Raw genomic sequence first — 23,724 nt, 5'->3', positions numbered from 1 at the left:
TGAGTCCTTCCCATGACTGGCAGTTCTTCACGAACTGCTTTAGTACGGGCCTAGGGGTCCCTCACAGGGTCACAAGTCCTGCCAGCAAACCTGCTCCAGCCTGGGCTCCTCTCTCCATGGGGCCACAGGTCCTGACAGGAACCTGCTCCAGCTCGGGCTTCCCACGGGGTCACAGCCTCCTTCGGGCATCCACCTGCTCCGGCGTGAGGTCCTCCACGGGCTACAGGTGGAGATCTGCTCCACCATGGACCTCCATGGACTGCAGGGGGACAGCCTGCCCCACCATGGTCTTCACCACAGGCTGCAGGGGAATCTCTGCTCTGGTGCCTGAAGCACCTCCTCCTCCTCTTTCTTCCCTGACCTTGGTGTCTACTGCAGAGTTGTTTCACATCTTCTCACTCCTCTCTCCAGCTGCAAAATGTGCTGCTTTTTTTCTCTTCCCCCCCTTTTTTTTTTCTCAATTATGTTCTCACAGAGGCGTTACCGATGGGCTCGGCCTTGGCCAGTGATGGGTCCCTCTTGGAGCTGGCTGACATTGGCTGTGTCAGACATGGGGGAAGCTTCTGGCAGCTATAGAAAAAAACACTTTCAAACTTTCTGTAGATCAGTGTTGGTTCAATAGTAAGAGTATGAATTGACTACAAAGAATGTAACTGAAAGTAATTGCAAGCTGTAATATGGCGTTATAATAGCAGAAGAAGAGCTTTCTGCGTCCTTTTACATCAGTGTTGTAATTAAATGGTACCCTTGAAGCACAGGAAAATAGAGGAAGGGATACGAGTATTTCTTCTTTGTAATTCTATGGTCATAGCTGAGCTCTGGAGAAAGGTGAGGGGGTATTGTAGTAACAGTTAGAACCAAGATGTGCTTATGTGAGGCAGTAAGTTGGGAGCGTATCAGGCATATAGTGTGTTAAGTGCAGCGCTCACTACTGCTCCAGCAGTATATAAGATTCGGGACTTGCTGTGTTCTCCATTTAATGTCACCATTTACAGCAGTTCGTGAATTTGAGTGCTTGCTTAACCTCTAGGTATGAGGTTGCCTGACTGTAAACAAGAATTATGTATACTGCTACATATTTGTGAGAACAGAAGACGACTAAAAAGTCCTTTTCATGTTCATATACTTTGCAGTATGTGCATGCACATCCACATGTGTGCGTTTTTATCACTGTTGTATGAGATACTTCATGGCATCTTTCAAATGCCCTTCCTTTCTTTTCCTACTCAGAATACTGTTGCTTTTAGTTGTGAAGTATTTTAGCAAATTCTGTGGAGTAGTTAATCTGATTTCTTTTCCTCTTCATTTGGAATGCAGATTGTACACAAACTGAAAACTGTTCTGTTGGGATGAAAGGCTACTTACAACTGAATAATAATACCCATTTTGTTTCTTTATCAGGGAATTTTATAGCAAATCTCAAAGTTGCACTGGGACATGAAGTAACAAGAATAAATTACCTTGGTGACTGGGGCATGCAATTTGGTATGTTTTGGTATTTGTTTCTCCTTTTCTACGTATAATATGGTCTAGGTTTCCAGCTTCAGTTTTTGCAGGCTGATTGGATTCACTCTGCACTCATAAAGAGGAGTGCTGTGTTTCCATGCATGTCATGTATAGTTAATCTCCTTAAAATATGAACAAAACAATCCAGACTGATTCATCAGCAGTATGACCCGTGCTACTGTACAAGAAATAAAAGGAGGAAATTTACCCAACAGTGCCTCTGTCCTTCAGTAGCTCCCCTCTCAGTGGCATTTTCTTTATGTATTTTTTTGTTCCCTCTGAAAACTAGTTCTTTATTCATGGAGTGCAATTAACTTCCACAGCAACTGCATTTTGGCAGACGGAGGCCTGTAGAGCTTGTATCTTTAAAGACATTCCAACACTTACCCCAAAATATTAATTTTCCCTTTAAAATGTAGCAAAAGAGAGGTGTGTAGGTGGAGAATGTGCAAGTGAATAGATTCTAAAAGACTTCTCAGTCTTGCATGCGCACACATACACACTCCTACCTCTTCTGAAATGTCTGTCAGATACGTGAGGACTGAGATATCCTCTCACGTGGAGCCCAGCATGGGCTGATGTTTATTCCCCAGCCAGAGATAATTCATGTCCAATTGCTGGGTCTGTAAATATCCCTCTTACATGGCAGTTGACTCATCTATAAGATTCACAACTTTGTTGATTTCCATTGTTAATGTTGTGTTTTACATTGATCCCTGTTCTCCTCTCCTTTTCTAATTTCCCTCCAAAAGCTGATTTTGACATATTAGGCGTTTAAAAAAAAATACAATCATGCCCACTTCTTCATCTTTGAAAGCTAGTACACCTGTGAAAACTCTAAAGCTCCCCCACATCCTTTGCAGTAGGTTCTGAAAATGATGCCCATATATTTATTTTTGAATGGCAGGCACAAGGTGCAGTGTCCATTAAGCACTAGTCACTTCTGCTCATTCCAGCCTTTATGCTGCCCCCTCCAGTTCCACCGGTGCCACTGGCTATGGGGATATGAATGAATCAACTTTGTGAACAGAGCTGGGTTTAAAACATAGCATAAATACCCTACTTCTACTCCGTTTATGTATTCAGATTCAGCAGTGTAGATAACATAACTAAAATGCATTCAGTTCTACCCATTCTCCATCTAGAGTAAATTCCTGGGTTTTAGACAGTTGAGTAAAACATTTTTATGACTGTGAGAGCAGTAATAGAAATTTTTTTCTTTGTTAAATCATCTCCTCCACAGCTAATCTTTCCTGATCCTGTTTCTGATCAAACAGTAGTTCCTAGCAGAGTTTATCACTTCAGTTAGGATTTGTGTCATAGCAATTGAATACAGAATGAGTTCACTTAAAATTCAGTAAATTTCATCATTGCATATTTCATTCATTTCTGCCCCTTAGACATGATTTTATCACTGTCACTGTATAATGAATGTGGCAATGACAATTAAGCAATGAAATGCAATGTGGTTAAAGGGCTTCTCGACTGATCTCGTTCACTCTGTCTTTGAAGATATTAAATTGTACTCCTAAGTCTGAATATCAAGAATTTTATGTGTTTTAATACAAAGGTTCCTGAAGGTATAAAGATCACAATGCCTGTTACTTGCTTTTCCAGTGCACAGCTGTTAGAACCATGCTCTTGACCTAGTAGTTACAACTGTGTCTCTCAAAATGGGTCTTCCCCTCTTTATTTGGCTTGGCTCAGCTCAAATATATGATGAGTTTCGTAATGAATAATAAAGTCATGTTTCACAAAATTGAAGCATAGGAATATTATTATAATGGTCCTTTCCCAGAAGCAGTTTTATAATTAAGGATCTGTCAGCATTTCTATTACAACTGCTATTGTCAGAGGCTTTAAAATGTAGCAACTGAAAACATAATTTGCTGAAACATGGCAGAGAACTCCTCAACCTTTAGGCAGTTTGGGGGCAGGTTTCTTAAGGTAACAAAGCGTATGCAGTCACACTGTCTGTCCGTCTGTCTTCCTGTCACTCCACTTCTAATAAATTCTGAAACTGTTGGCCAACTTCAACCAGATCTGATGCAGAAAAATGTATCCAAGAGAAATTTGGTATTGTGACAGTTGGCAGCTGAGTAGGGGTAGAAATACTATGTAGTGCCTTCTGGGAGAGAAAGTTAACTTCTGTGTTTAGCCTGCCAGCTAACCATTCAGCACATCTAACTCAGAATCAGTCCCAACACATGCTGCATCTTGCCAGTAATTGGAGAGTATAACAAGGGCTGGGGATAGTTTGGAGAAGACAGAAACGTGTGTAAGGGTGTGTTTGGGTTGAATAAAAGCTGACAGCCTTGCTGGGGTTGGAGTGTGAAGCCAGCATTGAAAAGTGGGATGTGTAGGTATGCTGATAGCTAAAAGAGATCATTAAAAAATCAAAAAATAAAAAAAAATTGCCTACAGAACAATCTGTCTTCAAAGAAGCCCCCTTTCAATAGGACTAGACTCATTTTATTTCCTAAACCCTAGCTTATTTTTCTTACCTAAGTCTGCCATGGCTTCTACTGCACTGTTTCCAAAAGAGAAGTTCTTGAGACAGTGCTATTTGTTTAGTTCCAGGGGGCTTTTCAAAGGGATACCTGCATACCTATTCCTCACATCCTCACTGTCTTCACATCAGTCGTGATCCTTGTCATCGGAGAGGAATGAGATGGCCTTAAAAGCAGCTAAGAGGCTGCAGGGTTAATATTGCTAGCTTACTGAAGGAGTTAATGGGCTCTTTTGATTTAGATAAGAAGATTGGGATTTTGATTTCTTACCCTTTCAGATGGCTTTCAGAAAGTGCTGAAGCCAAATTGGATACGTGAAAAAAAGCTGCATATTCTCAGCATGCAGCAAAAAGTTCCCTTGAAAATACTGCATGAGTGGTATGTAGAGTACCACATTGTGTTTCAGTTTCTATTGTCCTTGAAATGATAATACTGTTAAGAGAGGAAGCAAAACAAGGAGTTTGCTGCTGGACAGTTTCCACTGCATGGCTTCTCATTTACAGCTGGTTGCTGTGTAAAAGATAATTTTCTCTACAAGTCCAGAAACACAAAATCCATTTATGAGGAACTGAAAAATCAACATAGTATTTTTTAACTAATTTCTAGCTATTATAGTTTTGGGGTTTTTTTGTCATGCAGTGTAATAATAGGTTATGCTTTTGATTTGTTTTTGTGGCATACACCATTATATTGTTTAAAAATGTAAGACATTTGTTTTATTACACACGGCACTAAGATTAAACTTGCTTATGAAAACAACAAAACAATATACTCTGGGCTATTTTCTAACTCTATTTAATTGTTATTCAAGGGTTATTGGGTGTTGGTTTCCAACGCTTTGGCAACAAAGAAAAGCTAAAATCCAGTCCTTTACAACACCTTTTTGAGGTAAGTTCAGAGAAGACCAGCTAGGGACTTCAGAGGACAGTCCATTTACCTTAGCCATGAGTTTTGTACAGAATGGAATGTCTGCAGGGTCATGATGACACTGATGTTGTATTTAAACGACCTTGCTTGAAGGACCATTGCTAGCCTGGGCCATGGCAGCAGAGACAGCTTTCGTTAAGCTGAAAAATATGCCCTGTAAGGGAGGTAATCATATGGATATTTAAGTTGTATTGATTGCTGCTACCACCACAGCCAGCCTGATCAATATCCACTCGCTTAACTGGGCATAGGTGACCACTGACCTCACTGCCTTGACTGCAGTGGAAATGGGAGTCTTGCATCTCATGCTGTAGTATGTTGGATACCAAAGTCGTGAAAAGGAGTTACATGTATGGTGTAAAAATCTCCTTGTTGCTAGTATTTTTAAAATAAATAAAATTTAATTTCCATTGCTCAGTACACAATTCACTGTGGTTGGGGAAAAGGATCTTTAAAGTGTTTTGTATCTAATATGGAGCCTTAGCATATATAGCTAAGAAGTTCCAGAATACTGTTCTGGCTCTGCAGAATGCTCTTCTTTCTTCCATGAGTGTGAAAGAGCCAGGAACATTGGAAGGTGCAGTTTCTGCTGGCAGGCATTCAGGAAATGCCTTTCAGCAGTAGGGAAGGCTATTTTGTTGCAGAAGGTTGCCCACCATCATGGTGCAGGTGCTATAGATTGCATTTACTGTGTGTCAGGGACAAAACTAACTTGGTAGACTGTCCATGTTAGCAATAAAGATTGAAGTAGTTTAACAAGTGTTGTTTTTCCAGGACTAATATGGTTTTGATTGTTGATTTACTCCTTCAAATATGCCTGCTATCACCTGAGTTAGTACTGATTTCGTCCTGTGTCACTTCTTGTTTCATACAGTGCAATAAGCAAAAAAAGTCCTTGTCGGTCTTTTGATACTTGTAAGTGGTCTTTGGTTGACAACTGTGCTGGGTGTTACACGTGTACAATACGTGAGGGAATGTGACTTAGGTACTTACCTGCACAAACCCAACAACCTTAAGGACAGGTGGACAGTGTTTTCTGAATGGGTAACGTTCAAGCCCTGATCCTTTAAAAGAAGGATCTAAAGTGTTAATGGGGCTTTGTGAGGGTTCTCGTGTGGCCCTGTCAGGTGTTCTTACTACAAAGCTGAGCTGTGCTTCACCCTCTGAGCTGGATATGGGAACTATTGCTCAGGCCAGTGTTTGGACAATATGTCACAGGATGACTGTTTTGCATAAATCTGCTTCCTGGCAAAGGAACAACCTGTGTTTGAATACTTGGATACCCTACAGCTGAATACATGTTAGGCAGATTGTTTGTGTGGCAGAGTAGCTGCCTCTGAGTTTGCCAGCTTCTTTGATACAGATAAATTTTGTTCGCCTCTTCCCTCATCCCTGAGACCTGCTCAATAAAATTGATAGATTCTCAATGTGGAGGTGTTTTAGAGCTGTAGGACTGATTTAAAGGAAGTTTAACAACTACAGCTGTAGGAATGATTTAAACAAAAAGTAGTTACATTCTTGTGATTGAACGTTGCTGCATATTATTTAATTTTTATTTATAATTTCAGTCTGTTCTTGGGATTTAAATTTCAAATACTTGAATTTTGCGCTAAAGCTTTAAAATACCATTTATTGCAGTATCATGTAGGCTTCATGACCTTAAAAGAATTACTTTAAAGTGTAGAGACCAGTAATTTTCAAGCTGCAAAAGATTCTAAAACGGTAGTTGTTTGAGACCAAATTAGTATCTCAAATATTCCCAATGTTTAACTGAACAAAGTTCAGCTGTATTCCTGGTTTATATAAAAAACTGAGACGTGTTTCAAAGTGATGTTTTTTTCTGCTGTTGTGTGAAGCTAATCTTTCCTATAGTTCATTTAAAAAGATAATTCGCATTGCACAATCTCTATATAAATAAATGTACAGACAAATGTACCTTTCCAAACATCTTTGCACCTTAAATTTTGGTCAAGAATCAGATGCAAATATGCCTTTTGCATTATTTTTGCTTTATAACATCAAAAACTGGGGGGGGAGGCATTAGAATGTGTGAAACTACTGATGGGGGAGGGGGAACATTATTCTTGGAAAGGGTTGAATTTTCCCTCTAAATTTCTTTTTTGTGGCAGAACTGAGCAAACATTAATCTTTGAGGCTTGTCAGCAGTACTGCCTGTTAAAATCTCTAAAAATCTTGGGACATAAAAGGAAGGGGAAAAGTTCAAGAGTTTTGCTGTGGAAGCTTTTTTTTTTTATTAGGCAGAACTCATTTGAGCAAAGTATTGTTGGCAAACTCCTTGTCTGAACATTGCAGGAGTGAAGTTTTTATAAATATTCTTTTTTTATCAAGATTGCAATGATTTGGAGATCAAAACTCTCTTACAAAAACCACATTGAACTATTTGGGTCTATATACATAGTGTAACCACTAGTTCGTTTAGTTATTTTTATGTAGTACCTTAACATTTTAGAAACTTTTGCATGAGCTTTCAAAATGCTGCATGTGGAAAGCAAGGAGTCATTGTCTGGGCAAATATTTGGCTTTAGATATAAAGGAATATGTTACCATAGAATAGAATCATAGAAGAGCTGGGTCTCTTTAGCTTGGAGAAGAGGAGACTGAGGGGAGACCTCATTAATGTTTATAAATATATAAAGGGCAAATGTCAGGAGGACAGAGCCAGGCTCTTCTCAGTGATGCCTAATAATAGGACAAGGGGCAATGGGTGTCAGCTGGAACACAGGAGGTTCCACTTAAATTTGAGAAGAAACTTCTTTACAGTGAGGGTGACAGAGCACTGGACCAGGCTGCCCATGGAGGTTGTGGAGTCTCCTTCTCTGGAGACATTCAGAACCTGCCTGGACACCTTCCTGTGTGATCTCATTTAGGTTCCTGCTCCGGCAGGGGGATTGGACTGGATGATCTTTTGAGGTCCCTTCCAATCCCTGACATTCTGTGATTTGATGAATATCTCAAGTTGGAAGGGAGCCATAAGGATCATTGAGTCCAGCTCCCTGCTCCTTGCAGGACTACCTAAAAATAAACCATATAACTAAGAGCATCATCCAGATGCTCCTTGAACTCTGACAGTCTTGGTGCCATGACCACTTTCCTGGGGAACCTGTTCCAGTGACCGACCACCCTCTCAGTAAAGAACCTTTTCCTCATGTCCAATCTGAACTTCCCCTGATGCAGCTTAATTCCATTTCCTTGCATCCTGTCAATGCAGCTTCATTCCATTTTCTTGCATTGTGTCACTGATCCTCAGAGGAGATCAGCACCTCCCCCTCCGCTGCCCCCCTTGAGGAAGGCATAGACTGCGATGAGGTCACCCCTCAGCCTTCTTTTCTCCAAGCTGGAGAGCCAAATCCATTGTAGGTACATAAAGTTGGCTAATACAAGAGTGTGTTGTGCTTTTAGCAAACTGACGGTGCATATGTGTGTGTCTAGTCAGATATGGACCCTCATACGCCGGGCTCCAGCCACAGAGAGGCAGCATCTATTAGTGTGGGTGCATAGTGCTGTCAGTAAGCGACTTCTGGATCAGAACTGGTTTGGGTGTTTTTGAGTTTGCAAAACATTGAGTCTTACCAGCTTTGTGGTCCTCTGAAGAAAAGTCTCTGGTTTGAAAGTCTATGATGGTTTCCCTTTCATGCATAAATTAGTTCTTCCGTATTCTGATGCTGCAGTTGTTTCAAGGTTATGAAGAGGACGATAGGGACAGCAGTGAGAAATTATGACCTTAGTCTTGTTTCAAGATAAGTTGCACATTTTCCCATTGGAGTTTGGACTACTCATTCATCCTTTAAATAGGAAATGTGTTCCTTTAACATGGCTTTAAAATTTTGACGTTGCAAATATCATCTTTAAATGTATTTATATTGTTCTTGTAGAACTTTGTTCTGCTTATTTTTATTGCAGAAGAGGATTATACAACATTTTGAGTGCCATTATATTTCAGGTGTACGTGCAGATTAACAAAGCAGCAGAAGATGAGAACACAAAAAAGCTGGCTAAGGATTTCTTTAAAAAACTGGAGGAACATGATGAGCAGACATTGTCACTTTGGAAACAATTTAGAGACTTCAGTATTGAGGAATACATCCGAATTTATAAGGTACAAATCATCCACTGCTTTTTCTGTGTTGTTGGTAAAATGGTCTCTTTTTACCTGTTGCTCCATCAATCTAATTGACATTGCACAGCATCTTTTCATCCAAGAGACTGCCGAGCAGTGAACAGAGTAACAGAATTTGCTGTAATGTTGTCAATTCATTCCCTTTCCAGTATTTAGGAAAGATGTTTCTAAATATGCCAGGTTATGCCCCATTCTGTTTGGAAAAAGCACAGTAGTCAATTTAACATCCAAGCAGATGGTCACTTTAGTTGCTGACAGCGTAGATACATTTTGTTTAATGGAGTCCATGTAATTGACCCTTTGACTAATTCTCCCTCCTCAGAAGCCCTGAAGCGAGGAGTATGGTGCCAGGCAACAAAGCAAATCAGTGTTAGATAAATACTGTTACATTTTGCTTTATCTTTGAAGTCAGCAACAACCCACTAAATTTAACAGTTTCCACGTAATAAATTTTATTGGGAGATAACTCTGTTTTCACACTTCTGATCTAATGTTATAACGCAGAGCTGTGTATGTTGCATATTAAATTAAGTGTAAGTAGTTATAGCAGCAGGAGTTTACAATAGTAATCAGTGCAGAAGTTACTTGCAGGTTGAGTTGAGCTAATATACGGCCATCTGTTGCATACTGTAATCTCAAGAATGGAGCCAGTGTCCACTGTTCAGTGGGAGATGTTTGTGCCACTGACCACAAAATTAATCTTATGAATCTGGGAAACAGGAGCGAGACAGACCTTCTGTTACTGAATCCAGTCTCCTGGTATTAATACTCTGTAATCTTACTCAAGAGTCCATCTGAAAACCAGCTAGTTTTTCCTTTCCCGCATTCTTGCAGTGAAATTCTGGAATGAGTGCACAGTTTTGATGGGCTTAGACATTTTTTTCTAACTCGCAGTTCCAAAGAATTTGTGACTCATTTTATACCACTTCTTTCTTCTAATATTGTTCTTTACTTAAAATTGCACTTTTCCATCTCCTTCCTCTTGATGTATTTGTGGAAATTGGTCATGTCTTCCTTCATCCTTGATTGCAAAGTTAAAAGAGAAGTGGCCTGCTGCTTCCTCAACAATCCAGATAACCTAGCTGTGCTTTAATTTCTTCCCTGAAACATATCACTGGGTTCATGCTAAGTAAGTTAAGATCTCCGAGTGGACACAATGTGATAATTCTAGTGGAAAGCTGAGCTGTTAGGGTAAGTGGGTATTAGGCTGTGTATGCAGCTGCATCATCGTGGTCACTCATCATTGATCACACGATGACTGGTACAGCTAGATTTGCCTCTCCCAATTCCTTTTCAAACCAGTAAGTATTGAGCTGATGAACTGACAGCTTTGTTGCCCTCAGTTAAAAACCTTGTCTTTTGTACCATTACATTTTACCTGATTTTGGCAATTAAGGTCATCCTTTGTCTCCTAGATGTACCCTCAGCCTTCCTAGTAACCCTTCCTAGATTTCTGTGTGCTCAGCAGTGTTTCTGAGCACCTCCCACTTTTTTGTGTTTCTTTAAGCATCCTTTTCAAATTCGATTGCTTTGAAGTCCAGATAACTTCTCTGCAGTCCCTTGGTTTCGCCTCCAGCACAACAAGTTAGAGACGTGCCTCAGATTTTTTTCTACTAATTGCTCTCTCCAGTTTACTCCTCATTTCTCATTAACATATATTCAACACTGTATTAAACTTGGGGAGAGTAATTCCAGTGCAGAACTCGATTAAATCAAAATCCAAACATCTGTTCCTTTTAACAATGAAGTGACATTTCCTGGAATAGAATTAATCTTTGCACTCTATCTGACCTGTGACACAGACCTGTCATCTGACTTAATTTGAAGAGATGATTAGCCTCAATCTAACAATGTTTCCCTTCTTTGATATTCTTGGAACTTTTCAGCGTCTAGGAGTGCACTTTGATGAATATTCCGGAGAATCGTTTTACCAAGAGAAGTCCCAGGAAGTTCTAAAGATGTTGGAGGATAAAGGACTCCTTCAGAAAACAATGTATGAACTCATTATTCAGTCTATTGGTGTAGTTTACTTTACAACTGTTGCATTGCAAATGAAATATGATAAGTGAGGTGTGTACATCATCTAAAGGGAAGTGTTTACTTTAGATGGTTTTGGTAGATGTTCTAGTAGAAGGCCAACAGCATTTGTGCAACCACAGCTAAAAATTAAGTTTGCCTTTCTTTGTGGCTAGCACAAAAGCCTGGCTGTGACAAATTAGGTACAACGACAGTGTTCAACTTCTAACAGCCTTTTAGGCTGTTAATTAGTTTGGTAGCTGCATGTGCCATTTAATGAGCAGAGTTAGATGTGATCCTTGCCTTGATGTGCTGCCTGGCTGAACCAGGACAGAAACTGTAGTCATGGAATGCACCAGAGTGTGAGCAGGCAGCTCCCTGGCATCAGCAGTGTTGACAACAAACTTAGAGGAATCATCTTCAAAAAGACTTAAAGGATACAGGCACTCAAAAAAAAAAAAGAATGAGACAGTCTAGAGTGAGGGCTGTTCTATGGCGAGAGGCTTTCATTTTGATTCTGATCTCTGTGTTGCTGGACTTCACTGCATTTTGCAGTTACTGGCTTGCAATTACTTTAGTGTTTTCTCTCACCTTACAGAAAAGGGACAGGAATTGTGGATCTTTCAGAAAAGAAAGACCTCTCATCGTTTTCCACTGTCATGCGTAGTGATGGGACGTCGCTTTATATAACAAGGCAAGTAAGCCTGTCGGTGTTTCTTGCCATTTATTTTGACAGTAAACTTTTATACATGATTGCATTTGTAACTGATAGTACATATTTTGAAGCATTTTATTTCTGGGATGGAACACTTTGATGAATGAGTAATTGTAACTGTAACTAGCAATATAACTATAATGGGATTAAAATGGCTCAGGAAAAACAACTGTTTTAAAATACTTTTTCTTCTTTTAAGCAGCCTCTTTCCATAAATCTCAATACATTCTCCAGCTACTGACTTTGAAAACAAAGCTGAGATCTCTTAATCTAATAAATACTTGCCAAATAATGAAGGTTTTAGAAGGACTTTTGCTTATTGGCAGTGTGATGCATAAAAAAATGGTTCGTTCAGCCACGTCTTCGTTGACTCACTGGACCACCAGCACTGTACCATCAATTTCATCGTTGTTTTCCTGCCTTCTCATCAGTATCCTAAAATTCCTCTTGGGTATTTTAATATGGAACCCTTAACAGTTTCTTTGTACCAGTAATGTAAATAAATCAGATGTCTAGCCCTCAGGGTAAACTGTGTACAGCTTTTCAGGACAAGGGTATTAGAGAGGTGCTGCAGTCAATCTTGCACATAACGGAGCTGCTGAGTCCTGTAGCCAGATAGAGACAAGGCAGCCACAGCTCCATGCCCACAGGTCCAACCAGTAGTAAGGCTGAGCGCCCGTTCCCAGCAGGCACACAGATGCACACACCTGTATGCACACAGCCAACCAAACAGGGCAGCACAGCAAAAACACTCAGCACTCAGACAACACGAATGGCTTCATTTTCTTCCCCTCTGGCCGATTTGGGTGAAGGTCTGGTAGTGTGAAGCAGTATACATGTATGTCTGTGTGTATATATACACACACACACGTATGTATGTGATACATATTATCTACGTAAGTAACGTACATATGTATTATATGTATAGCCTATGTATACACAATGTGGATCTCTCCAGTAGCTGAGCTTCAACAAGGCCAAGTGCTGGGTCCTGCACTCGGGTCACAACAACCCCATGCAATGCTACAGGCTTGGGGAGGAGTGGCTGGAAAGCTGCCCGGTGGAAAAAGAACTGGGGGTGTTGGTCACAGCCAGCTGAACATGAAGCAGCAGTGTGCACAGGTGGCCAAGGTGGCCAACAGCATCCTGGCCTGTATCAGAAACAGTGTGGCCAGCAGGAGTAGGGAAGTGATTGTGCCCCTGTACTTGGCACTGGTGAGGCTGCACCTTGAGTACTGTGTTCAGTTTTGGGCCCCTCACTACAAGAAGGACATGGAGGTGCTGGAGCGTGTCCAGAGAAGGGCAACGAAGCTGGTGAAGGGTTTGGAGTACAGGTCTTGTGAGGAGCAGCTGAGGGAACTGGGGTTGTTTATCCTGGAGAAGTGGGGGCTGAGGGGCGACCTTATCACTGTCTACAGCTACCTGAAAGAGGTTGTAGTGAGGCAGGTGTGTGTCTTTTCTCCCAGGTAATTAGTGACAGAACAAGAGGTAATGGCCTTAAGTTGCACCAAGGGAGGTACAGACGGGATGTCAGGAAAGATTTCTTCACTGAGAGGGTTCTCAGGCACTGGAATGGGCTGCCTAGGGAGGTGGTAGAGTCACCATCCCTGGAGGTGTTTAAAAGATGGGTAAATGGGGTGCTCAGAGATATGGTTTAGTAGTGGACAGGTACGGTTGGACTCGATGATCTCAAAGGTCTTTTCCAACCAAACAGTTCTATGATTCTATAAGTTGTTTCTCTATACTACTTTGTGTGTGTGAGGATTTTTATCATATAATCTAACACTGGGCACTGGGTTAGTTTTCCAGGAGAGAGTTGTTTCTCTTAAGTCTCAGCTGATTGATTGTCCCAGTAGGCAGACAGTTCATCTGTGCATAAGAACTGATTCCTCAGTAATTTTCATAGCTGGTGGTTTAAAAAAGACATTTCAAATATGTCATGAACAAAGTACACGTTGTCTTTTTTGTGTGAGGCATGCTTGGATTCCTCTAATCTGACAGTCTTCTTCCCTCCATAAGAGTAGATTATTTTCCCAAGAGGCAAGTAAATGAGGTATGTTTGAGTGAAAGTCCAAATAGTTTCTCGTTATCCTTTTCAGAGATCTTGCTGCTGCTATAGACCGAATGAATAAGCATAGCTGGGATACTATGATTTATGTGGTAAGTAATTCTAGATTCACCAAACACTGTTGAGCCTGACTCTCACCAGTAATCCAGGGGGCCTCTTTTTCCCAATATGATTTTGGCACGTGGTATTCTTGGCAGTAATAGATGTCCTTACTGCTCATCAACTGTGCCTCAACGTGGCAGAGTTTCTTGGTTTTGTTTCGGTTCATGACCCTCAGAAGAGTTGAAAAATCACCTCTGGAGTTACTATCTGTTTTAAAAATTCATTGTGATTCATTGTAAATGAACTTTTACTCGATTGACATTGTATTTTCTTTATAAATGTTGTAATTAATATTTAAACAAGTCAGAATAAGCTGTCAGTGTTATAAGGGGTTGTAAAATGTTAATTTAGAAATTAATGTTCTAAAATGAATCTTAAGTCTACTCTAAAGTTCTGATATTTTATCTGAAATGTAAGTTTTTATGGCTTTGAACGGTGCCTCAGTTTCATTATGTAGAAACTGCACATAAAGTACAGGGAATCTTTTTATCTTTCTTGGTTTGATTAATTTGCTCTTTAACAATTCCAGCAGTATCAGTAATGAATAGCAGGATCATCTCCTCACTTGTGTGAAACTTCTTGTGCTTTAGTATTACCAAGGACATATCATAGAATTGTAGAATCACAGAATAGTTTGGGTCGGAAGGGACCTTTAAAGGTCATCTAGTCCAACCCCTCTGCAGTGAGCAGGGACATCTTCAACTAGACCAGGTTGCTCAGAGCCCCGTCCAACCTGACCTTGAATGTTTCCAGGGATGGGGCTTCTACCACCTCTCTGGGCAACCTGTGTTAGTGTTTCACCACCCTCACTGTAAAAAATTTGTTCCTTACATATAGTCTCAATCTACCCTCTTTTAGTTTAAAACCCTTGTCTTATTGCTAAAGTCCCTGCTAAAAATTAAGTTTGTCCCCATCTTTCTTATAGGCTGCCCTTTAGTATTGAAAGGCTGCAATAAGGGCTCTCAGAGCCTTCTCTTCTCCAGGCTAAACAGCCCCAACTCTGTCAGCCATTCCTCACAGGTGAGGTGTTCCATCCTTCTGATAATTTTTGTGTCCTTCTTCTGGACCTGCTCCAACAGGTCTATGTCTTTCTTGTGCTGAGGAAAATGCACTTTCCCTGACCGGGAATCGAACCCGGGCCGCGGCGGTGAGAGCGCCGAATCCTAACCACTAGACCACCAGGGAAACATATCACCTAATCCTTTCACATTTTATTTTTCCCAGATTTAGGAAAAAAAAAAATTGAAAAGCATGTTTTATTATGTGTAGTCAATTAATGACCTGTGGAAAAAATCTGCGGGTTTCTGGCATATTCTTTGTGATGTGTTTGGTAATGCCCATAAATCTTCTCTGGTGGAACTCTTTCAAAAACCAATATAATATTACAAATACCATGATTCTGGGGATGGGGAAGGATCAGTAAGCAAAAAATTAATTACCCAGGTAGTTTAAAGTGTGACTTTTAGTTATGTCACATTCCTCCTTTTATTTTCAGTCTTCAGGAAGTTTCCACTAACTTGTCATTCCCACAGGTGGCCATAGAACAGGGTCTTTTTGTTGTGTATTTTTGGGGGGAGAGGTTACCTTTACTGACTGGAACTTAGTAGATTGACTGGCATCAAAGAGCAGTGCGTGAAAGTTCAAGGTATGAGGAGGTAAGGAAGCTCCCTCTCTAGTTCGTGTAGGTAGGAAATTATTTGTGGTTTTTATACCATGAGGTACTAGGGACCAAGGAACAAAAGAAGGTAGTTGGGTGGGTATTTTGCACAAATTAGCATGGGGGCTGAGTGTTGAGCTAATGGAGCGAGCAGAAGCAATAGTCTTTTGAGTTGACTGGCTGCTCGTAGCTGAACTCCCATAACTGTCACTTCCGTGCCTGGGCCTCTTTGATCCACTCCTGGTCCAAACTGATGCGCAGCAAAACTGGAGTGTGGTGTGATCGATGTGACTGTTATAACCAATGTCACATTCAAGTTGGAGATGACAGATTAGCCTGTCTAGTCCTGTTCTCTGAACCTGGCTAAGGTTGCATAGTTTTTGGATGACGTGGTTAATTTTTCTATAGTTTCTGATTTTCTGAGGGCTGAGAAAGTGGGTCATAAAATGAGAGGACGATAACAGAAATTGTTAAGAGAGTTTGTGGGACAGATAGCCTGAGGAAGGGACTGCTAGCCTTGCTGGGGTCTGCTGCTGTTTTGTGGCAGTGCTTTGTAGTGGGTTAGGTCTTTCCTCAGTGTTACCAGGGGCAGGAAGACTTCATGTGTTTAAGCGAGAACACAGATGATTTTAGTCTTTAATTATTAAATACAAATGTATTTCAGAATCCTGATCTTGTTACAAGAAAATTATTTAGAGGCTCTTATTTCATAAGATAATCTTATTTTCATCAGATCAACATGTTTAAAAGAACATTAAATTGGTTTGTTAGTTGTAATGCTGTAAATCAGTGCACTCACCAATTTGTATTTGTATGTAAAAAATCCTACTTATGTCATAAAAATGCAGTGATATGAGCAAAATATTGAAAACATTTTAAAATCTGTGACATGTATTACTAAAGGGATGCTAAGATTCCATTGAATGTTGCATTGAAAAGAGAAGATGAAAACACTTTTATATAAGAAGAATTAAATATAATCCACACTTTTAGACTGTATTCCCTTAAAGCAAACCACTTAGACTGCATTTAGACATGTGTAATTTGGGGGCCTGTCAGGAAAAAAATTGCCATTCTTTGTAATACAAATTTTCTTTTTGAGCATTTGTGTTATTTTTGCCATGCTGTAAAAAAAAAAAGTGGTTTTATGAAATGGTAGTGTCTGCAGGTCCATCTTTTTTAACATAATTACACATCCATGTTTTGAGTATTACTTTTAGGCAGAGATTAAGTTGTGTGGTACTCCTTGTATTTAATTCCATCCTTAACAAATTGATTTTCATGCAGTTTTAATTATGTGGATTGTTCAAGCATAATAAACACTCATTGTTATGCTTCTTGCAGTATCACACAGCATCCCAAAAACACAGGAGTTGATACTTACTTTCCAGGTGGACAGCTGGAACCTGGTATTCAGTTTGTACTGCCTGATAGGTATTTTTATCTTGGCCTCTCTTTTCATGTTCTTATAACCATGGGAGTTTAAAGAATTATTTTAAAAAGCTATTAGATTATTATATTATTTTCTGTTAATGATTTCAAAATATTCTTTTGTATGCTATTTCTATATACATTGGTCAAGACAAATAATTACAAATTTAAGTTGGCTTTTAGCTTAGTCTTACCTGAAAATCCCAGGTTGGATGAGGCTTTGAGCAACCTGATCTAGTGGAAGGTGTCCCTGCTGATGGCAGGGGGATTGGAACTAGATGGTCTTTAAGGTCCCTTCCAACCCAAACCATTCTATGATTCTCTGTTTCTATGAAAATTCTGCTCTGTGAACAGTCGTGAAGAAGCAATTAAGTTCAGACGGACTGAAGTCTTTTGTTGGTGGGTGTTGTAATGATTTGTCACAATTTCTACTCACAAAAGACTGCAGTCCTCCAAAGAGGCTTTCAAATGCTGTGATCGTGGTCCAAGTGGTGAGGGACATGATGTTGTGCACACAAACCAAAACCAGTTTCTGCCATGTACAATGTACAATCTCTTGTAAAATGGAATAGAGATGAATTCAGACCTAGAAAGAAGCAGAGGAAACAGTGAGGCAGCAATGACCAGTACAGTGAGCTGGCCTTAATCTAAACTTTAGAAAATTTTTTGTGATATCCTTTAATGAGAGAGATGTGGCTTTGTTACAGGTACAGAGAGCTTCTCTTACATGTGAGGTGCATGGAAAAGAGCTTGGAAGGCCTTGTTTGAAATGCTGATCACCGTTGTCCATTTATCAGCCTTGCTTTGTGAATCAGCACAGAGAGAGGTGATGCGTAGGAGCAGAGCAGGTTATGAGGATCTGTGAAAGAGGAGGCAGGTGTTTGAGGCTTAGTACAATGGCAGCGTTGAGAAAAAACCCAGATAAGCACTTCACTCACTGCTCACTCCCTGTCTTGGAATAGGAAACAAATAAGGAAACAGTGGTTATTTGGTTATCACTGCAGTGATTTTTAAGGAGGGGTGAAGAAGTCTTTGAGTGATATAGTCAAAGCAACTAGGTAGGAAAGAGAACTTTGTAGCAACAGCTGTAGCTAGAAACACAAAGATCATTGTTAGACGTAAAGAAACTTCCATCAGAAACTGCCTTGAGTTAAAGCAGAGAGTAACTGGAAGTGGAAGGGAGCACAAGGTGCATCATTAATATGAAAATGTGATCATTCATGCTTTTTTTTTTTAAAAAAAAAGCACCTGACTTACTTACGGTGTAAAACTCCACAAATCATGCTGGAGACAAAAGAAACTAGTGGGTCCTGGAGACAGAGAGCTTTAAGAGGTGTTCTGTTTCTTTGCCAAAGTAACCTTAAAGTTTGGTGGTGTAAAACACAGGAATATAACAAGAGCAGCAAGGTTCTGGAATGAAAACAGAGGCATTTTGTTTGATGAGCAACTCACAGATCACATGAAACTAAAGAACATCTAGGTTTCGTTTCAGTTCATGGCTTTGCCTTCATGACCTAGGAATAATCATTTTTTAAAAGGTAGGTTACTTTTCTTGACAAGATGCAAAATCCCGTTGCCATAGACTGCAGCTGTTACGTTTTTCAAGTCTGACTTGTCTTCATAGGTCTTAATTCTGCTTGCAGTGACTTACTGCCACAGGATCTGTGGTGTTGTGTGTTTGTGTGTTAAAAGCTAATCCTTATCAGACTTGCAGTGTTTTCTAATATGCACCAATTCTATTCCTTAGACAGATAAAAGTCAAAGTAATCACTTTCAACATTTGTTCCAAATACTGAAGCTCATGGGTTATGACTGGGCAGAAAGGTATGTATTTATGAATCTTAATTATATACCTTTTTTTTCTGTTTTTTAAAGAGTGAGTAATATGTACACTGGAATTTCAGTGAAGTGCTCTTTTGGAGGTAACTTCCTGACTGTGCCCACCCACCACCATGCTGTAGCACATCATGTAGGCGTTTTGGATGAAACTAAGCTACAAAATGTGCTGCTAGCATGTGACTGATGAACTCCAGAGTGCAGGCAGCCGTTTGGCCTGTAGGACCCAACTAGTGCTAGTCCAATAAGGAAGAAAAAATAAGAAAAAACCATCAGAATTGTGTGCAATATGGGCCTCAGGTCCTCAGCAACAACCTTTTCACTCTATATTTCCACTCCTGCTGGTCTGCTTTATTTGTGAAGGGGGACACTGCCATGTGTTCAGGACGTGAAAGCCAGCCCTGCCTCTCATTTAACGGGTCTTTCATAACTGCTTGATGTAAAAATGGGAAAAAGGGAAACAGTCTTTCAGAGACTTTATGGCATAGCTTCTGGGATATTGTATTAAACAATTACTTCTTGAAGTATGATATTTTAACAGAGATCTGAGTCTGAATCATGCTTCAGGCTTGAAATATCTATTGCAGGGAGATGTATCCCCACTGTTATTCATTGTAATTACCAAGCTTGTTAGCAGTCTGAGCGAAGGTCAATATTGGATCTGCAGACTAAATCCTATTCCTCTCTGACAGAATGTGTCTTTTGTGGTTAAATATAGGATTTTAGCCTTCAGGAATATTAGCCTGCCTCCTTTCACAGTACTTAAAGTTGCACTAAAATTACCTCAAGTTATGGATCCAGAATAATGCTTGGGATTATTGTGAGCAGAAGCAATGAATGTTTTATTCTTAGTAATGATTAATCACACTTTTAGTTTAATGTGGCCACAATAGAATTATTATGACTCCCTTTCTAATGTTATTAACAGCTCTGTGTTGCCACAGTAATTTGATCTGTCTACATCCTGCCTCTCCTCAATTTATTGCAATTTATTGCATTGAGTTCTCTGTACTAAAGCTAGTAGCAAGAGAGGTTCCCAAGAGCATGCAAATGACCAGGTTATCATAATTCTGATCATAATTTTCCCATTATATAATAAGTATGGAGCTGTGGTTGCTGAAATGAGAGTTACGGATTATATCACCAAGCTTCCCACGTTGGAGCGCTATTTATTCAGCTGTTATTGCTGTTTCCTGGTAAGACTCCAGCTCTGAACAAACACTGCAAACATTTCTCTTGATTAAACTGTAATTTTAGGTCCTGCTGCTTTTCAACACAGGTGCCAGCATGTGTCTTTTGGTCTAGTTCAAGGGATGAAGACTCGGAGAGGAGAAGTGATTTTCCTGGAAGATGTTTTAAATGAAGTTCGCTCGAGGATGTTACAAAACATGGCTTCCACAAAAAGTTAGCTATTTCAGGTCTTACTAATTTCTTTTGATGTTCTGTGTTGATCAAAACCATGTTGTCTTTTCTACCCTTCACTGTTCCCTGCACCAGACTAACCAGTGATATGCCCTCATCTGTGCTCTTTTTGTACTTCCCATAGTATAAACACTGTTAAAATAATCCTTTGCAACTCTGTGAACTTCCCTAAATTACAGATTTGCAAATTTTAACATTCACTGAAATTTCATCATACTTTTGCACTGGGAAGGAAATACCTGCCTCTGGGGGACAGCAGTTGCTTTTTTCTGGAAGGACAAGCTAGTCAATAGTGGGGTTGGAGGTGGAGTTCAGGGAACAGTCTGATTTCATCCAAAGGATTTGTAGCTTGTAGCCAGTTTTCCCTGGCAAGATTGACTGTAGCTTGTCTGCTATTGTCATCCTCCCACCCTCATGACCGTTTTGGGAGCCCCCAGGAGGCCACTGCTCTGCAGCAGAATCTGCTGCAGGGGATGTTCTCCTACACCTCTGGCTGTGGCTCTAGAGCTTTTCCCTCTTGACGCAGTAAAGATTCAAGCAGTTCCCTGTGCGATGCTGCCCCCTCTTGTGCTTTCTGGAGTTAGGTGCTGAATTAAATCAAATGAACTGATCAAGTTAAGGAGTGTGTATCTTCCCTGCTCTGCCTCCTCAGCTTTTTTAATCCAGATAATTTTGCCTGTAGAGTGGACAAGGAGAAGGAGGGAAGGCAGAATCATAGAAGGGTAACCCTCAATTCAAACCAGCTTTACTGCAGAGAGGAATGGAGCTTAGAGCTTCAGTTTAAATGTTGGTATCATAGCTGAGTGCAGAGCAAACTTATTTTTATGCTGGACTGAATGACATGGCAGAGGTGCAGATCCATGTCCCATTGCACAAGCGGTAGGCAGAAGAACAGCTAAAAGAAGTAATGTGTCCAGGTGGCACCGCAGCTTTCCCTGGAGCTTATCCCTTAGATCCTAAATCCTACCTGTGCTTGGAGAAGTTTTCCCCCTTATGTTTGAATTCATGCCTTACTTCCCCTTTCTTAAATTAGAAATCTTGAATCCCTGACTAATAGCAATGTCTTCAGTGTTTGAAAAGTGTTTGGATACGCACTGGAAGATACTACAAACTTGTGTGTGGCATCAAAATGCCTCACTGTCATTGAAAAGACTTTGGGAGCATCTAACAGCCAATGGTAACTTTAAAAACCACGCCTGTGTGGAGCTGGAGCTGGTTAGTTAAATACCTTTGTATAAACTCTTGCTTTGCTATTAAGTGTACACAGTTGTGCAATTTGAGCTTCCATTATTGGCATCCTTTTTCTTTCTGCTCATCTCAGTGAATCCCACAGTCCGCATAAATCCTCTCTATACTGCCTATTATTTCCTTTGCAGCTTTACTTTCTCTTAGATAGCTTTGTCTGTGTCTCATCAAGCACCAAAACAAAAGCCTGAATTCTGAGACAGTTCTTCTGTTTTGAAACAGATCTCAGTTATGAAATGTAAAAATGTAATCTGAACATCTTTGTCTTGTGAATAAACAGCCAGTCTGACACTTCTCAGGGCTATGAACTATCCCCACACTTTTCAAGCTTAGTCCTTTCTGAATGTTGTAAATAGCAAAGGAGTGAGTAGTATGAACTACTCAAAGTTGTCTCAGTTGGCTTTGCCAACCTGGCACAAATAAATAGCAAAGCAAAAGACAGAAATCTACATGTACCAAAACTGTACTGCAAAACTGTTTCACCTTAAGTGGTGCCTTAATAGAACAGCTCAATGCTCCATATTCTGCTGTTAGTGGGAAATCAGCTGGGACGGGAAATAGTAAACCAAACTCTGAAAATTTAATAGATTACATATAGCACAATAAAAAAAATACACTTGGCCCTTGCTGAAGTGCAACAGATTTGCCTTGTAAAAGACTATGATAAGATTCTTCCCTTTTTCTCCAGCAGAGACAAACAGGAAGAGGAGACTCTGGTAGAGCACACTGTGGTCTGAGTTTAAAAATAGACAACATTGTCTATGTCTAAAGCATCACCTTTTCACTGGGCAAAGTTATGGGTCCAAAGACAAGTAATTGATTTTCCAGAAGATCCAGCATCTAAAGTGCTGTTATGTAGGCAAGTTTACTGTACTTCTGATGAACTGGAGCACCAGCTTGGCCCTGTGAACTTCCCTGTGAGACAGGGAATGAAACAGGCCCTTCAGTGATTTCTGTACCCAACAGCATGCTGTGCTTATCTGCTGATCACTTGAGTTGTGAAAAAGCTGGCAATAGCTTTGCAGATACATCTCTGCAGCTGTTGTGAGGACATTCTGTCTTAGACTCTTCCAGATTAATTAGGTTTTGTAATGATAGACTTAAGTTCTGTCTATTTAGTTAGAGGAGCTTTGGAAAGGACTTTGCCCTTGGTGAAGCCATGTTGGCTGTCTCGAATCAGCTCTTTGTCTTCCATGTACCTTAGTGGAGCTTCTAGGAGGATCTGTTCCATGATCTTAGGCACAGAGGTGAGGCAGACAGGTCAGCAGTTTCCAGGGTCTTCCTTTCTATCCTTTCTAAAAATGGGTGCAATGTTCCTGTTTTTCCAGTCACTAGGGACTTCACCTGACTGCCAAGACTTTTCCAACATCATGGAGAGTGGCTTGGCAACTATATCAGCCAATGCATCTTGTCAGGTCCCATAAACTTAAGTACATTCAAGTTCCTCAGGTGGTCACAAAACTGATCTTCTCTTACAGTGGGAGCATTTTGCTTTCCCAGTCCCTGCCCAGCAGTCTATATACATTTGAGAGGTGTGGGAAGAGAAATTGCCAGAGAAGACTGAGGCAAAAAAGTCATTGAGTACCTCAGCCTTCTCCTCATCCATTGTTACCAGTTTGCCAGTGTGTTCATCTTGGGGGGAGAAAAGCTTTCCTTGACCTTTTTCTGGCTGACATACCTGTAGAAGCCTTTCTTGTTACTCTTTGCATCCTCTGCCAAATTCAGCTCCAGCTGTGCCTTGGTCTTCTTCACTCCATCCCTACACAACTGGGGAGCGTCCCTGTACTCTTCCCAGGATACCTGTCCCTGCTTCACTGCCTGTGCATTTCCTTCTTGCCCTTTAGGTCTCAGTCAGTCATGCCGGTCTCTTGCCTTTCTTGCCTCATTTCTAGCACCTTGGGATGGAGAGCTCTTGAGCTCTGTGGTAAGTGGCCTTAAAGATCTGCCAGCTCTACTCTGCTCCCTTGTCCCTGAGGGCAGTTTCCCAGGGGGTCCTATTGACAAACTCCTTGAAGAGCTGCACGTTTGCTTTCCTGACATTCAGGGTCCTGACTTTACTCTCTGCCAGGCTGAACAACCCCAGCTCTTTACTACTCAGTGTAGTCTATCTAACCTGTTGTAATGAATTCTCCAGCTCTGAAGAGAAGGACT

The 23,724-nt window shown here is 40.5% G+C and overlaps 1 protein-coding gene and 1 non-coding gene across 2 annotated transcripts; one reads left to right on the top strand and one right to left on the bottom strand.

Moving 5' to 3' along the window:
- Positions 1 to 1,390: 1,390 nt before the first annotated feature.
- LOC104527763 (probable arginine--tRNA ligase, mitochondrial) lies at positions 1,391 to 20,310 on the top strand (the record flags this gene model as incomplete). The annotated part of the gene is made up of 8 exons (XM_010171570.2): positions 1,391 to 1,485; positions 4,828 to 4,904; positions 8,905 to 9,060; positions 10,968 to 11,074; positions 11,696 to 11,791; positions 13,912 to 13,972; positions 18,818 to 18,894; positions 20,186 to 20,310. Coding segments are annotated over exons 1-8 (709 nt in total), but the record flags the coding sequence as incomplete, so codon positions are not given.
- TRNAE-CUC (transfer RNA glutamic acid (anticodon CUC)) lies at positions 15,096 to 15,167 on the bottom strand. Its single transcript has one exon. It is a non-coding gene; the product is annotated as a tRNA-Glu (tRNA).
- Positions 20,311 to 23,724: the final 3,414 nt, after the last annotated feature.

The sequence above is a fragment of the Antrostomus carolinensis genome, unplaced genomic scaffold (genome assembly GCF_000700745.2).
Source record: "Antrostomus carolinensis isolate BGI_N321 unplaced genomic scaffold, ASM70074v2 scaffold4907, whole genome shotgun sequence".
Taxonomy (NCBI): Eukaryota; Metazoa; Chordata; class Aves; order Caprimulgiformes; family Caprimulgidae; genus Antrostomus; species Antrostomus carolinensis.
Note: the sequence above shows the minus strand (reverse complement) of the source record. Positions and strands in the feature narration are given on the sequence as shown.